Source organism: Amphiprion ocellaris, chromosome 5, assembly GCF_022539595.1.
Source record: "Amphiprion ocellaris isolate individual 3 ecotype Okinawa chromosome 5, ASM2253959v1, whole genome shotgun sequence".
In the NCBI taxonomy this organism is placed as follows: Eukaryota; Metazoa; Chordata; class Actinopteri; family Pomacentridae; genus Amphiprion; species Amphiprion ocellaris.
This window is the reverse complement of record NC_072770.1, coordinates 25,356,711-25,373,510: the sequence shown is the minus strand read 5'-3', so window position 1 is coordinate 25,373,510 and position 16,800 is coordinate 25,356,711. Positions and strand designations below refer to the sequence as shown.

At 42.7% G+C, this 16,800-nt stretch overlaps 1 protein-coding gene across 6 annotated transcripts; it reads left to right on the top strand.

The window, feature by feature from the left end:
- Positions 1-276: 276 nt before the first annotated feature.
- atf7b (activating transcription factor 7b) lies at positions 277-11,502 on the top strand. Of its 6 annotated transcripts, none has more exons than XM_055010899.1 (12): positions 277-417; positions 1,526-1,587; positions 1,948-2,044; positions 2,220-2,347; positions 2,477-2,614; positions 2,709-2,866; positions 3,559-3,655; positions 3,773-3,892; positions 5,221-5,343; positions 8,991-9,164; positions 9,273-9,378; positions 9,520-11,502. In XM_055010899.1, the coding sequence occupies exons 1-12, from the start codon at positions 411-413 to the stop codon at positions 9,753-9,755; spliced, it is 1,446 nt and encodes a 481-aa protein (XP_054866874.1). In that variant the 5' UTR covers positions 277-410; the 3' UTR covers positions 9,756-11,502. The 6 variants fall into 6 exon arrangements, with proteins under 6 accessions (XP_054866874.1, XP_054866873.1, XP_023155071.1 ...); XM_055010898.1 differs by having other exon boundaries at positions 278-417; positions 8,976-9,164; XM_023299303.3 differs by having other exon boundaries at positions 279-417; positions 5,194-5,343.
- The last annotated feature ends 5,298 nt before the right edge of the window (positions 11,503-16,800 follow it).

The window sequence follows — 16,800 nt, the reverse complement described above, 5'->3', positions numbered from 1 at the left end:
AAAGGAGAGGATTTGTTAACGGATTTTACATGACATCTGCCAAGACAACATCCGGAAATAACAAACATTATGTAACTTCTGTCAGCACATTTGGATTACAATCTTCAGTGAGTGTGTTCAGGACATTTAACTTATGGGTGAATATAAGACAGTGAAGTAGTACTTGCATAGAATTGGCTCGGGTTTGGTATATTTAAAGCCAGGGGATATGTAAAGATTCAGACAATACAAATGGATTCAGTATTACGTTTACGTTTTCCCTCAGATCAACCCTGTTACGTAACACGGTGCCAAGTTGTAGTTCTCGCGATATTTCGCTAATGGAAGTGTCAGAGTGTCAACAACAGCCAGGCAGCAGCAGCACAGAAACGCTGTCCGGAGCAGGGAGGGGGAGTGCAGAGGCAGTTTAAATGTCGGGTGAGTTTCGCCATATTTCAGATCAACTAATGTTAATTTTAATCCTCTGTGGACTATATTGCCTATGCCCATGAAGCATGCGACTGCTCATGCGATTGGAGCGCAGTTTCTGCGGCTGGCTCTCTTTAGCATTAGCGTGCTAACGCTAGCTACTAACTTGGCGGACCGCATAAACTCACAGTTAACGAAGCTTCGATTAGCAGTTAGCAGGAGCTTAGCTAGCTGTGGTGTGATTGGCAGCTACACTATAATAACCGCTTTGCGACGCGCTTCTGGTCGGCCGTTACTTGTATTTAGTTTCCACCATATCAGCTTACACGTTTGTTACAATGACACGTCTGTGGGGTTTTGGAAACAAAATGTTTTGGTGAGGTTAGCCGTAAGGATGTGCTACCCTGAGGCCTAGCTCTCATAAAGTCAAAGCTAGCCAAATAAGTAGTACATTAGGTTAACCTGTCAACAGTCTGTAATGTAAGCCACTAAGCTAGCTGCATAGCTAAACGACCTCGACAGTGATAGCAGCTAACTCCAATCGGTTGATAGACACAGGAGTGTAGGTTCGATGGTAACCTTCTCTGCTGCCCCATCGTTGAACGTTAGTCTGCGATTATCTCCGACCGAGTCCAAAGCAAATGCTCCGAACAGGCCGGCAGTCTTCGGCCCGTGTCCCTCCTAACCTCTTGTTTGTATGACCACGTTACTAGGCTTTTCGGTGACAGGTGAACACATGAAATTAATGGCGCTAACACAGATTGCACTTCTCAACAGGTGCATGGTATTCTTCATATGTAGACAGATGCTGCAGGTTGATACAAGTGAAAACACAGTCTGACATACTCAAATAATAGACAATAACGTCTGAGTATTTTCTAGCTAGCCAATTGCTTCTGAATAATTGTCTAGCACCGGTATAGATTAAACCTTTATTGATCCCGCAGCAGGGAAAATTGCAGACAATATAGATAAATAGAGAAGTGACACGATTGAAGCACTCAGTACTATTAAATCATTGACAGTGTATCTTGGCAACTTGAGCATCAGTTGTGTGATTACCTCCTGCATTAATTAATAAAGCAGCTAACAAACTGTGTTTTGCTCAATTTTGCAGAACATTTATCTGAGATGGGGGATGATCGACCCTTTGTATGCACTGCCCCTGGATGTGGGCAGGTATGATTACTCAGTGAATATCTTTCTAGCACTTGATTTCATTCTGTTTTCAGAGAAATTTAGAATAGATGCCTACCTTACTCTTATCATTACATTAATTTACTACAGTTTAGCTACATAGATGATGTAAGCGATCAGCCACTAATAGTGTTGCTCTTATAGTTGCCTACATCACTGTGGATCATCTAACAGAAAGCAGTTACTATTATTCTTCTCACATCAGCAATGAAGTAGCTCTTCTGATTAGTTCTTTGTCATGTTTTATCAGCATAGTAAACACACTGATGCTAGGTTTTATGTTATTTACATTCATACTAGATAGCTATTTTTTTTTCTTACTGACTGTATTTTCTTTTGCAGAGATTCACAAATGAAGACCACCTGTCAGTACACAAACACAAGCATGAAATGACTTTAAAATTTGGTCCAGCCAGAACCGACTCCGTTATCATTGCAGGTAATGGCAGAATCATTTCTTAGTCCTTGTTGGATGATGCTGAATTGAGGAGAAATAAAGCTGTCAGTGCTGTGAGGATCTGTATTCATGTGCTATTATGTGTCTGTTTGGACTGAGATATTTCTGTCTTCGTAATGCTGTTGACTAATGTAATATATGCCTTTTTTTTTGGCAGACCAGACTCCCACACCCACACGTTTCCTGAAGAACTGTGAGGAGGTTGGTTTATTCAATGAGCTGGCCAGCTCCTTTGAACAGGAGTTTTGCAAAGCACAGGAAGACGAGCAAAGGACAAAACACCCGGTGAGAAAAAGGGATGAATGTTGAATGAATGACTTGCTGGTTGTTACATAGAATGATGTTAGAATTAGACATTTTGTTGTTTTAGATGATTTAGAAAATTTGTCATTTTCTCAACTTTGGGTCTTTAAGGCTGCACCATTACAAACACCTTCTGAAGTAAAAGAGGAGGATGAGGGTCCTTTACAAGTTGATTCTTCACCTCCTGAAAGCCCAGACTCCTCGTCCAGCATGTCAGATGACAGCAGAGACTCAAGGGGGAGAGGCAAGGTACAAACTGCTTAACAGATTTATTGTTGATACATGCAAGTAAAATTCATTTATGAATGGAAAGAACAGTGTTTTATTGTTAATTTGTTAACAGGAGATTCTCACAAAGCCTGTGGCAAGCTCTGCTCCCACTCCAACTATTGTGCGTCCAGGTTCTCTTCCCCTTCACCTGAGCAATGACCCACTACACCCAACCCTACCTTCTCCGACTTCTGTCATCACACAAGCTCCACCCTCCAACAGACAGCTTGGGTAAACTAACTACATTGTGCTCCTGTTGTATATTTTTCTTTATGTTTGTTGGCCTATTTGAGAAACGCCTTAAAACTTAAAAGTAATAACTGGGAAAATGTACCAGAAAATGCCCACAAACCAACATGCAAGTAGTCACACCTAGTCACACTAGTCACACCTGGGACAGCTGTATGGTTCTATAGTTGGTTAGAACATGTTGTTCTAAATGAGTGGAAAGATCAGTCTTCTGTATGTAGAAAAACTTGCTGACTTTTGTCAAATCATAAATTACATTGTCAAAGTTCTACATCTGGATTTTTTTCAAGATACAAATAGATTACTACTATTACAGGACTGTCAGCGATGCAGATGCCACACATGTCCAGACGGGTTAACTGAGTTTTGTCTGCATTTCCAAAAGAACAAGGTTATGATCTGATTTCTCTGTCATTTTCCTGCTCCTGGTCTAACTGTGAGGTGAGGCAAGTGTAGTTTGAGGCTAAGTCAGACCTACTTTTGAGAGATAAATTAAGTCTCACTCAGAATTATAGGTTGTTTACATAGTCTATCATGGAAACTGGCCTTAAGAGGCTAGACACAACTGATGCTTTAGAAGAGTTCATTGGAAAAGTAAAAGACTTTGCATATCCAATCTTCAATCTTTTCTTCATCACAATCATCCATTTACAAGTGTCTAATCTTGTCAACAGCTCCCCTACAAGCGCGTATCCACTGGTGAGGCACCTTCCCAATGGACAGACAGTCCCCCTCCTGCCCAGTCCTGTGCAGATAACCTCAGTTATATCTGTAAGTGATCTTCAAAACACTGAGAAATATATAAATGATAGAAATGGAATGGTATTTTTACCATCTCTTGTCTGTTTCTCTCTCTCTCTCTCTGTCTTTATTTGTTACAATGTACAGCTTGCGAGGCCAGTCAACACTGTGCCTAACATCCCTGGGATTCCAGGACCTCCTGTTGGAGGGGCAAGCAGTGGTTCATCCTCCCCGTCTGGATACAGTCTTCACTCTGAGACCAAGATGGTGAGATCATCAGTCATACTGACATCATTTTGTAGGCTGCAGGCTGTGAAAACAATGTGCCCATTTGTGCATGCTCACTTAATAAATTTGCAAAACTGCTGCACTTAAAGGTTCAGTGTGTAGGATTTTCTTACTCAGCCTTTGACCTTTATTTATACTCGAGATTATTGAGGAGTGACCCTCTTTTCATAACAAATCAAATTACAAAAATGAAAGGAACAGAAAAAAAAACAGCAAAGAGATGGTCAAACAGAGAAAAGGTATTACCACAGTATGTTAATTAAATACATTAAAATTTCATTTTTAGGGAAAATGGTTTGTGAGATTAAATAAATAAAATTATAAAATGCATATTTTGTGAAACAGTTGCAAGTATAGTGGGTGAAGTTTAAAATAAATTTTCTAAAATATCCAAAAGATTTTAGTGTAATAATTTTAAGGAGTGACTGTTTTGTTCCACAAATTGCATGATTTATAATTGAAAGCATTGTTTCCAAGTTCAAATCTAACTGGGGAGAGCTTTTAGCAGAAATAGAATATAATGTTATAATTATGTTTTCACTAGTGTATAATCACCTGAAAAGACCCACTGTGTTTCTGTTACCTTAAAATAAGCCCTTTACATTTGAATAGTGTGTCCTCATCCAGAGAGTCACCATGTTCCACTGCAATGTTTCTGCAGTAGCCCAAAACGGAAAAAGAAAACACTCCCTTATTCCGATTTCTCAGTTTGTACATCCTCAATTTCTTTCCTTCTCACATTTTAGTCCCTCCTACAAGAGAAGCAAACAGATGAAGCAGGGAAGAGACACGAGGAGAGAGGAGTCTAGACAACAGGCATTTAACAAAATGAGACATTCTTGTCTTGGAGCTGTCGTTTCAGAGCAACGTCAGTTAAATGTGATGTGTGGCACAGCTGCATCATCTGTCCATTGTTTTGTTAAAGCCCTTACTTATGATTCAAAATACAGTGTGGCATAAAGCAACAAGAATGTACGGATGTCATGCATTTTCTTTTTAAATTAACAGGCACACACATTTCATGTATAAAATAGGTGATTATATATAATCTGCACAATGCAATTTGTTAGTTCTTCTCATGACATGGTTTGTATATTCCAGTTGTGTATTAAACCTTTTTTATATGTAACAGGCAAAAAGATTTCTGCAAAAAACACATTACATTACGTCTCTAATATCTGTCCCTAATAGCTTCCCTGACAAGCTTTCTTTGCTTTCTTTCATTGTCAGCGTGTTCAGTGGATTGCAATCCATGAACTGTCGTCTGTGTCTCTTTGTAGCGACTGAAGGCAGCTCTAACCCATCAGGTCCCTGGAGCACAAGATGGAGCTGGTGGGGGGTCAGGATCCATCCCTGCTGTCCCCCAGCGGCAGGAACAGAGCCAGCAGCCCACGCAAAACTCTGATGCACCGTCACCTGCTCAACCACAGGTACAGTCAACCATATTAGCTTGTATAGAGATCCTTTGTGTAATCAGAGTGCAACATAAAGAAAACATTTGACACAGTTGTATACAAGTACGTGGTTCTTCAGAGTAATACTCAATTTGACATTTCTAAGCCATGTTTCATTCTTTGTTAGCCTTTGCCACAGCTTTTTTTTTCACACACACCATTTTTTTTTTTTTTTTTTTTTTTTCTTTTTTTTTGTCTGCATTTGTTCTCATTGTTTAACTCCACAAAAGGGGAGTCAACATTTTATGAGATTGATGCATATTTTAGTCTTGCAGCCAAATATTTTAATATTTAGTGCATGTGTGTGACCATCACCGGCCCTCCCTGAAAGCTAAGCAGATATTCTTTATTAGAATTCCCTATTATGAGCCAGGGAGGGCAGTGCTACACCTCAGTGATGTGTGGGGGAAACAAAGACTGGACAGGACGAACAGGACGAACAGGATGAACAGGGATAGAAAATAACAGGCGTTGCTATTGCAATTAAAGATTGTAAGGTGGTGTGTTATGCCCAACTACTAATTGCCCATCAATAAAAAAAAATAAATAAATAAATAAAAATTTGAAAAAAGAAAAGAAAACCAAACCAACACAAAAGAAAAAGAGATTCAATAATAAATGAACAAATGGTACTGAGCACCATAATTGTGGGTGTCTTGATAGTATAGAATAGAATAGAATAGGCCAGAAAAGGATACTAGTGCGAGAGAGAATGAGTTTAGGGTAGAGACTGGAGAAATTCTCAGCACATTCTGGCGGGACCCATCAATCGCTGAAATGGGACTCGGCAGTAGCTGGCAAGACCTGATCAAACATGCAAGTGTGAAGAACCCCGAAGCCCAGAACAGCAGTCACGGCAAGGCAGGGCCAAGTCAACAGGGCATCCCTCCCCCCGGGCCGTAGGAGCCACAGGGCGGCACCCCCAGAGAGCCACCGGGGCCACCGTGAACGACGCGAACCCGGAGAACAAGAGGGAGCAGCTACTGACACCCCCTGCGCGCCCAGACCGACCCAGGTGGCCCGGGGCACGAGGACCCACCCGCCACCCAAACCCTAACCCCGCCCACCCCAGTCCCCACCAAACCCCCCACCCCACCACCCGACCCGCCCACCCCCACCCCCTCTCCCTCCCCCGAGGGGGCCAACGGCCCCACACAGCCAGGAAGCCAGACACAGGGGCCGAGCGGCCCACCGAAGGGATGGCAACCAGCCCATCACAAGGCAGGCCACCACCGGGAGCCGGCCAGAGGAAATCGGAGCCGGGACCCGATGTGAGTCCAGAGGGTAAAAATGGACAGTGTGGTGGGGCCCGGCGACGCCGACAGGGAGGCACCCCGCATACCCCCCGCACCAGGCCCCAGGTGAGCGCAGTACACCCAGGGCCCCCACTCCCCGCAATGCGCCCTGACAACCCACCAGGACAGAGCCACCACATGCCACCAGCCCGCAGTACAGCCACAGCGCCCACCAGGACGGCCAATCCAGCCCCCGAAGCCCACCAAGAGCCATCGCACCTGCCCGGACCCGTCGGGCACGCAGGAGAACCCCCCCCGACCACAGCCCCCAGGTCCCGGGGACCCCCCAGCCACAGCAACACGGATGATGGTCCACCCCCGCCACACCATAGCTATAAGGGGGCCGGGTCCCACCAGTGAGGCCATATTAGTGAGATCCCCCCATTACTCCCTGTTAATATGTCTCCCGATCCCAGACTGGAGACATTATCCCTGCACCGTGATAGTGTAACCCTGAGTGTCATGTGGTGCATTAAAAGTGGGGAGGCTGGGCGAGGCGTCCAGGGGGCGGGCCAGAGGACCACAGAGGATGGCTACTCTGCAGCCTACCCTGGCCCAAGTTCCCCGAGCCGTCCCAGACCTACCCCCAAGGTGTGAGTGTATGTGGTGCATTAAAAAGAAATTAGAGAGCAGGGGAGGCAAGCAAGAGGGTGATGGGGAAGAGACAAGGCCGTAGAGCCCTGCCATCCGCCCCACCACAGAGCCCATCATTCCTGCCCCCACCTGCTCTCGGGGCCCTAACTGTTGTGTCCCTATATGTGCCTAAGACTAACTATATACAGTGACGTGTGGAGTGTGTGAAGTGCACAGTAAGAGGCAGTCTGGTGTGGATCCGGCCCATGAGGAGAGAGCAGCGGGGGAGACAGGTAGTAAGACCACCGGTACTGATGCAGAGGGCCCCCAGAGCCCAGAGGCAAGAGGCCATGGTGAGCCCACACGAACCCGACCGGCCCGGCCAGCACCGAAACCCCCAGAAGTCGCAGCGCTAGAGCAGCGCCCCGGTAGGCGCCACAGCCCCACCACGGGCCAGCCGCATGCAGCACCCCGCCCCGGAGGGAGGACCAGGCCGCACCACTAGGAAGCAAGGGCCATGAGCCCCCACGCCCACCCCGGAGCCGGCACGTCCAGGATGCAGGGCGCCCACTCCGCAGCACCACCGAGACCCCACCCACCCCACCACTCCCCAGGACAGCACCGGGCCCGGACAGAAGCCCCCAGCCAGCAGAAATTTATCTCCAGTGGCGGCACACAGGCAAGTACCAAGGCCTGTGCCCGGATGAGCCAGAGCCACCCCCCCAGAGAGACCACCCGGCCCCCATGCCAGACCCCCAGGCAGCGGAGGGCCCCCAGCCCCCCCAGGGGAGGGAGAGGGACGAGGACACACACACCATTTATAAGGACTCCAGATTTTTTTTTTTTTTATTGGCAGCACTGTCTCCCACCCTGTCTCAGACAAAACACATCACTTGCTGAACATCTTCTTATTGATAGACACTACAATTTAGCAATATTCCCTAAATGCCCCATATTGCAGGCTGCAGTAGCTGCTCCTTGGTGGCTGTGGCTCTCCGATGGGTGTGTGATCAAAAATAGTTTTCAAAAGAGTTAAACTAGGGTGTTCTAATCTCAGATTTGTCTCAGATGAAACCGAGTTATTTTTTTCTACATCTTTTTCTAGCATCTTCCCTATGAGCAGCACGTGTAGGTGCGCTCCACATTCCACGAGAAGTTCACATTTTTAAGCGTAAATATCGCAGTACACCAAAGTTATAAAAGTACAACTTTCCACCACTGTGGTTAATGCAGAAGCCGTGTGTGCTGGTTAGAGCAACACTAATACAGCTTAATGATCATCATGACGTATCAAAGTGCAACCACTTGAAATTTTAACTTGTACACTCTTGTGACCATTTTCGCCGCAGTCTGGAGCCCTGTTTATTGATTTTAAACGTCAAAGGTGTGAGGCGGCCACCAGAATTATCACAATTTTTGTGCCTTAATGCAGCATGGCTTCTGTGCACCCAAAATATACGCTTTGATCAATCATACATCCAAAAGAAACTTATTTTGTGCACTAAATGATTGCTAAGAATTTGATTGAAGTCAAAGGTGAGCATTGCATTCAGTGTTAGTCTTGGATGTTGTTGTAACATTTCAGGAAATTGTCTGACATTTGTGGGTCTTTAACATCTCAGTAAATGTGATAAGTGCTATATGCTGTTTTGTGTTCAAGAAGCATGCATTTCAACCCCTACAGTGGGATTGCATTTGTGTCTGAAATTTGCCCACTTTTACCCCCTCCTCATTCTCCAGGTGTCCCCTGCTCAGCCCACAGGAGGCCGCCGGAGGCGAGCATCAGAGATGGACCCTGATGAGAGGAGGCAGCGTTTTCTGGAAAGAAACCGGGCCGCCGCCTCACGATGCCGGCAAAAACGAAAGCTGTGGGTTAATTCTTTGGAGAAGAAGGCCGAGGATCTGGCAAACATGAACGTCTCCTTGTCGGTGAGTCTCCTCCAGGGTTTATAGAAACCACAGATCGTTTCCTTGATAATACGACAAGAAGGGGCACGCTTCAAATAACTTGCGCTGTATGTTTTGTGTTGCCATCAGAGTGAAGTAACCCTACTGAGGAATGAGGTGGCACAGCTGAAGCAGCTGCTCCTGGCTCACAAAGACTGTCCTGTCACTGTTATGCAGAAGAAGGCAGCTTTCTTAGGTAACCATTTAAGATCATGAACTGTCCAACAAGCTTCCTGCACTGTTTAGGATTCATCCGTCATCATCAACACATCCATCTAATATGCTATTTTTACTCGCTCACCTCTCTAAGGGTGAATGTTTCTCTCTCTGTCTGTAGCTGCAGGAGGAGAAGAAACCTCCAGAGACGCTTCCACTGAACCCATCGGCTCCCCAGCAGCAGTTATTCAGCACGGGCCATCACCACCTGCCTCGGCTCCAAGTCCAGGGGCCACCATCAACGGGCTGAGCGTCCGTGCTGCAGAGGCGGTGGCCATGTCAGTCCTGGCAGGTATGGGATCTGGCCAGCCTGGAGGGGTTGTCATGGCAACGCAGCCACAGTCTGCTCAAAGATGATCTGCGGACACAGTTAGCCAGAATGAACTCAAGTGACGTTTGGAGGCCGGACTGGTGCAAAGTTGTTGTTTTTTTTTTTTGTTTGTTTTTTTAAAGAGGGACCCACCCTCACTCCCTCTCTCTCATCACAGACTAAGATCCTCTCCCCACCTCACAGCCAACGATAATCACACAAAGACATGGCACAGTGCCTCCGTCAACCCTTCATTCCCTTTTCAGAGAAGCTTCTTCACTCTCCTTGTGTAAATATGAATAACATGTCGGACACTCACTCTACAAGGTTTGGGGTCATTTTCTTGTTCAGTTATGACAGCTGGTTTTAGAGTTGGAAGAAAAACATGAATGAAAAATCTCGACATCAAACTCATCAGTTATATTCATTTCACTTCAAAAAGCAGCTTCAGTCAAACTTTTTCCCACACACTGGCTGTGAGGTTTGTTTCTTTCCAGGCTGGCAATTTTACTGTAAGATATCTTGTATTTTTCACCTGTAAGAAAAGATTTTTATGCCTGATCCAACTTGTTGACATAATGTTATGCTGATGCAGTGAGAGATTGGCTGGTTGACTGTAGTAAAAGGCAGCCTGGAGAGTGTTTCAATGCTCTTTTTTGTTTGTTTACTTTTCAACCTGTCCTTTTAAGTTTTATGTCTGTGTTTCTCTTTTCAGTTAATCCTCCGTAATTACAATTGGCAGTTTAGTCAGCTGAGCTCCTAACAAACCAAATTGTAGATGTGTACACTGTTTACCCTGTGATTGTGTGCCTGACTTCTTTTTATCACCTATTTTAACCCATTTAAAATGGATGTCACTATATTAGTCCTACGTATCAAACCCTATTGACTGCATGGATTATTCAAGGCTGAAGAATACCACTGTTTGTTTGTGATTCATCAAACTGTCACTGTTTTCTGATCTGTTATCTTGCTCTGTAACATCAAATTATTGATGCAAAAACTGTCCTTGTTATGTAAGGATTCCATCCTCTGTCCTAATGTAACACACTTGAAAAGATTAGTCTTTTAGAAGGCCTTTAAATGATAATCAAACATAATAGATTTTAAATCCTATACCCAGGCATTTCAGTTGAGAAAAGAGTAGTGCAATATATTTTTCTATTAAATATCAATGTTCTTGCATTTAGCTGACATGTGTAGCGCAGCTGCTGAGAGGGGTTTGGTCTATTTAAGTTGGCTAAAGAACGCTAAAATTCAGAGATGACCAAAGCAAATGTGAAGATGAGTGAATGGGATTGGTGATCAGTGCACATTTGTAGAGAGTTACAAATGTCCTGGTCTTGGGTGCGTTCCAACATTTGACAAGCCGTCTTGTATCATGAAGTAGACCTAATACTTGTGCAAGGTGCTTCTTTTAAAATTTAAGTTTTGAAATGCAGATTGTTTTGTACATCATTGTACTTCCAAGACTATCATGTTGTTTTCTCCCCTCGTCACTCTGTGTTTTTTATAACATATTATTTTAAGATGTTTATTTTTCTCTGTGGGAATTTTAGGAATTTTTTTCATCATGCGATAGTATGTCCCCTTAATTTGTGAAAGAGGATAGATGTCTTTTATGTGTGTAACGGAGGTTGAACTACGTGAAAAAATGTCTTGGAGATATCTGTATGGTGGGAGTTTGTCAAATACTCAGGCCTCGAGATGGGAAAAAATACTTGTGTATAGTCTCAACTAATGAATAAGTTGTCTTGGGAAAATGATAAAATAAATTAATGAACAAAAAGTTAATTGATGTGTCTGCAGCTAACTCAGTTTTGCATCTCATCACATTGGAGTCAGATAGCTGAGCAAACCTAGTTAGGGTCCGAGCACCGAATGGTGCGAAGACCCTATTGGAATGCAAGGAATTATTAGGGTCCGAGCACCGAATGGTGCGAAGACCCTATTGGAATGCAAGGAATTATTTATTATTATTATTATTATTATTATTATTATTATTATTCTTTCTTTGGCGAACTTTTGAATTGCACTTTTGGCGGCCTTATCATACCCCAAAATGCGTCAAACTTGGCATGCTCATCAGGACTGGCGAAAAATTTGATATTTTATGGGAGTTGCGCATGTGAGGGGCAAAATGGCTCCATAGCGCCCCCTGGAAAATTTAAAATTTGGTCATTAGGCCAACTGACAAAGTGTTTGATCTACAGCTACAAAATTTTGTCTGCTTACTTAGCACATCAGGAAACCCAAAAAAGTCAATCACGGCCATACTGTAAATCCAACAGGAAGTCGGCCATCTTGAATTAGCTGTAAACTTTTTGAGATTAATAACTCCGTGAGGGTAAGTCAGAGAGACGCCAAATTTGGCCAGAATATACAACAGCGCGACCTGATAAAAAGTTATAAAAATGCTCTGCAAAAGTCAAAGGGCGTGGCCATGGCAACCCCCAGAAATATTGATCCTTCGCCATGAAACAGGAAGTGGTGTCTAACTCTGCTGTACATGCTCCAATCTGCCTGAAATTTTACATGTGTGATCAGTTTCCAGCCCTGATGACATCCATGTGGTTATATACATTGACAGTCATAGCGCCACCTTGTGGTAGCAGGAAATACACATTTTTTACACTTTGATGTGCTATTCTTAGCACGTTAATCAGATTCACCTCAAATGTGGTGATATAAGCCTGAACACATTGATGATGATTCCCAGAGAAAATGGTGGCTCGTCGTCAAAGGGCGTGTCTGTGGCGGCGCGGCGAATTTCGATTTCTCGCCATGAAAATTGAATTATTAATATCTCAGCTGGAAATGATCCAATTCGAACCAAACTTGATGTGATGGACACCAGTCTGGTTCTGAACACATCCACATTCATAAATTTAGAAATACTCATAGCGCCACCTATTGGCAACAGGAAGAATTTGTCATTACATTTGTACTTGCCATTGCCAGAAACTTTGTCATATCATCCTGAAAATTGGTCAGCTCGATGTTTCCCCCGTGACGATGCCACAGTGTGAAGATTTTTATGATTCATAAAACATTGTTGCCGTGGCAACGTATCGTTACCGTAATAAACAAAGTACTTTTTGACAGGTTAGGAACGCTCATATGCTCACCAAAATTGCCACACACATCAGGACTCCTGAAATATTTTATATTTTAGATAAATTGTCTATGACTGTTGCAAAGTGGCTCTATAGCGCCACCTGGAAAATTTCAAACATTTACTACGGGCTGTGTGTGTGACCTACAGTTCTGAAATTTGGTAGGCATATGTAACTTGTCAAGACGCACAAAAATGTAATTGACATCCATGGCGAAAACCAAACAGGAAGTCGGCCATTTTGAATTATATGTCATATGTTTTGACCATTTTGGCTCATTTTTGTACATTTTCAAAAGCTATAAACTCAAATAGGGTAACACCGAGAGAGCTGAAATTCGGCCAGGATGTACTCCAGGCATGGGTGATCAAAAGTTATCAAAATGCTCTGCAAAAGTCTGAGGGCGTGGCCATGGCGGCCTCCGGAATTTTGATGCTTCGCCATGAAACATCAACTGCTGTGTAACTGCCCTAAACATGCTCCAATCTGCCTCAAACTTTACAAGTGTGATCAGAGTCCTGCCCTGATGACATCCATAGGCCGACATTAAAGTCTTGGTCGCAGCGTCACCTGGTGGACGTGCGTGGATTCGCCGACCAGCAAGGATGCGATGACCCGTCCAACGCTGCTTGCAGCTTTAATTTTTAACTTGAGTTTGGACTCGACAGTTTTTGTGAGGAGGTTGGACTTTAGGCTTTGTGCTGGAGGGTTGAACCCTGATTTCCAAGATTTTCAAAGTGTACAGACCTCTTGAGTCCTGAGGAGATGAGCTTTCACACAGTCTGAGGGCTGAAATTTTTGAAATTTCACAGTAGTTGTCTGTAAAGTAGAACCTTCAGATAGTCCAAGGACTTGTGTCTTCTATGTCCATGTGTAGTTGTCTGTTAGTTTCAAATGTCAGATAGTCTGAGGACTGAAATGTGCAAAGTGTCTTAGTACTTCTGTGCTAGTTAGAAATTTCTGTTTAATCGAAGCCTTAAAAGTTGTGAACATGAGTCTTGATTTCACATTTAGAGTATCCATTTGAGTTTTGGTGAGACGTTCACCTGTGTGCTATTTAGAAATGGTGAAGAAACTTTGATTGTATTCACTGAAAAGTATAGTTAGTGGTGATCAGAAGGTAAGATGAGTTTGAGCAATGATTTCAAGTATTAGTAGACTTTATGAGGGAAGCAGTTTTGAGAAAAGAGTTATTAGTAAATCAATTCATATTGCAACCCAGAACATTGAAAGAGGAAGTGTTTGAAGAAACAACCAGATGTTTTTGTTTCAGAATAGAAAACGTTTTAAGATATGTAAATTTATTTGTTTTTTTGGATTTTGTTATTGTGTCTTCTGTGTAATTAGATATTCAAAAGTGTCACTGGTGTTTTTCAAATTGTTTGTCTGTATTTAGATTCATCTTAAAAGTTTAGTCTTGGTCTTTTGTCATTTTTTATGATTTTATAATATTAGATTAGATGTCCAACTGTTTTGTCTTTTGAATGTGTAATTGTTGAGTGAAAAGTATTATTGCATGTGATGAGTTAAAATATTATTTTCAATAGTAAATGTTTAAAGTCTTGTAGTTTGTAATGTGAAGAACTTGTAGTAGATTGTAATGTGTAATTGTATATTTAAGGTTTTCATAGGAAATTGTGTTAAATTCCTAGTGAAAGTGTTATTGTCTTTAAGATGTTATTTTGTAAATAAACATTTAACTATTTAAATAAGTGTAGTATTGTCTTTCACTTTTTGTTTGGATAGGCGTAGTGAGAGACAGCCAGACAACGGGGTTAGACATAAGAGGTAAGCCAGCTCATACAGCATGGGGTGTACAAGCGGGAGTCGAACTCGGGCCTCAGCGGCGGGGACCTAGTACATACGTTAGAGGCGTAACTCGTAGAGCTACATGAGCACACATGTGCTCTCCTTGAAAACGTGTATAAATCCAATAGAAACTCAAGGGGTAGGGTTAGGGCTAATGAGCAAGGTCCTTACAGCTGTAATGAAAAATCGGGAAATTTAATATGATACATAAATATTTTTAATTTTAATACTAAGCAGCCGAATATTCTGAGAAATTAATTCGCAGTTTTTCCGTCCGCATCGTCGATATAGCTAACCTAAAGGTACTCTTTTCAACCACGATAGCTAACCTAAAGGTACTCTTTTCAACCACGATGCGGACGGAAAAACAACAACTTTATTTTAGGAATTTTTGGGTTAGTCTGACTTATTATTAAATTATGAAAAAATTTTTTTTTTTTAATGCATTCTTTTCGTACATTGCTACTGTCAGGACCTTCCTCTCCAACTCGAAACCCTACCTCTAGACTTTCTATTAGATTGATGCACCTTTGATGACAGCTAACACGTGTAGTCATATAGCGCTGCGGGTTAAACCACTGACGCATGTAGTAGGTCCTCAACGTTGAGTCCCTGGTTCGATTCCCGCTCGCAATCCCGTGCTATATTTGTTGTTCTCATTTTTATTTCTACCCCATTGTCTGGCTGTCTCTCACTACGTCTATCCGTCAATTAAATGCAAAAGACTACAACACTTATTTACAAAATTCCTGTTTATTTATTCAATACAATTCTTACATTTCTTACATCTTTTTTCCCCCACACTTTATTAAAGTTTAATTGTCTTTACTTTGTCCCATTTATTTAATTGCTTCTTTTTTATGTCTTTTCTTTCTTTAATCTTCTTCTTTCTAGAATTTAACACCAACCTTAAATTTTGGGTCATTTTTACACATTTTGAAAAGCTATAAACTGAAACAGCGTAACCCCGACAGAGCTGAAATTTGGCCAGGATGTATTCCAGTCATGGGTGATCAAAAGTTATCAAAACGCTCCGCAAAAGTCTGAGGGCGTGGCCATAGTGACCAGCGGAATGTGCCCATTTTGAATGTCTCGCCATGAAACAGGAAGTGCTGTGTAAGTAGCCTGTACATGCTCCAATCTGCCTGAAACTTTACTCTCTCAGTTGCAGCGCCTCTTGGTGGATATGCGTGGGCCAGTTGGGCCGCTCGGATGCGAGGACCCGTCCAACGCTGCTTGCAGCTTTTATTGGTTTAGTGGTTGGAAGTCCATAAAACATTAGCGTCAGTCAAATTGAATGCGTCAGTGGATGGAAGTGGTGGTTGCCTTGTGCTGCTCTTCACTTCACTGCAGCTCCATGGCTCCATCTGCTGGACGGACAGAAGTGCAGCAGCTGATGGCAGCTTCTTTGACCTCACGCTGCTGTCAGACCCCAGATTAGGGTTTATTTCAGATATATATAATAGAAAATAGTAATTAAAAAATAAGCTGATGTTGTATTTTTGCAGCAGTGAGTTTTACAGGGTTAAGAGCAACCAGTCAAAGGTTATTACTGAGGATTTTAAATAAAAACATTCAGGCAAACAGTTAACATCATAGGGTGCCTGACATGTTTGTTTTTTTTCCAGGTCGATACAGATTTTTTTTGTAATCAAGGAGATCAATAACCAAGATTTGGAATCACTACACATTTGCAGAAAAAATAAAGTTTTTGAACAGCACATAAAGTTAAGTTAAAATTAAAATAATCACGAGTTGCAGCCTTTGCTTATTTATGTTTTACATGCTGAAGTTGTCCTTCAGTGTTTCACTGATCAGATTGTGCTGTGGGCAGGAACAAGATCAGAGGGAGGCAGCTGCAGCAGACCCAAAGTAGTTTCACATTCATTTATCTGATCAGATTTCAGGGGGCTTTTTTTTTTATTTTTATTTTTTTTTAAGAAATGGGATCAATAATTGAAAACATGCTAAATGTCAGATGGGATCATTGGTGTCACAGGACATCTGCAGACACAGGTCAAAGATTACAAGGAGTTTATTTAACGAATGAAACTAAAACCAACACAGAAAGGATAACTAAACCAAGGTGAAAACAAAAAGGGGAAACCAGACTAATTGTAGGAGAAAGGTTCTGGTTTCAAAGTCTCTGGTCTGGCAGAGAGCGGAA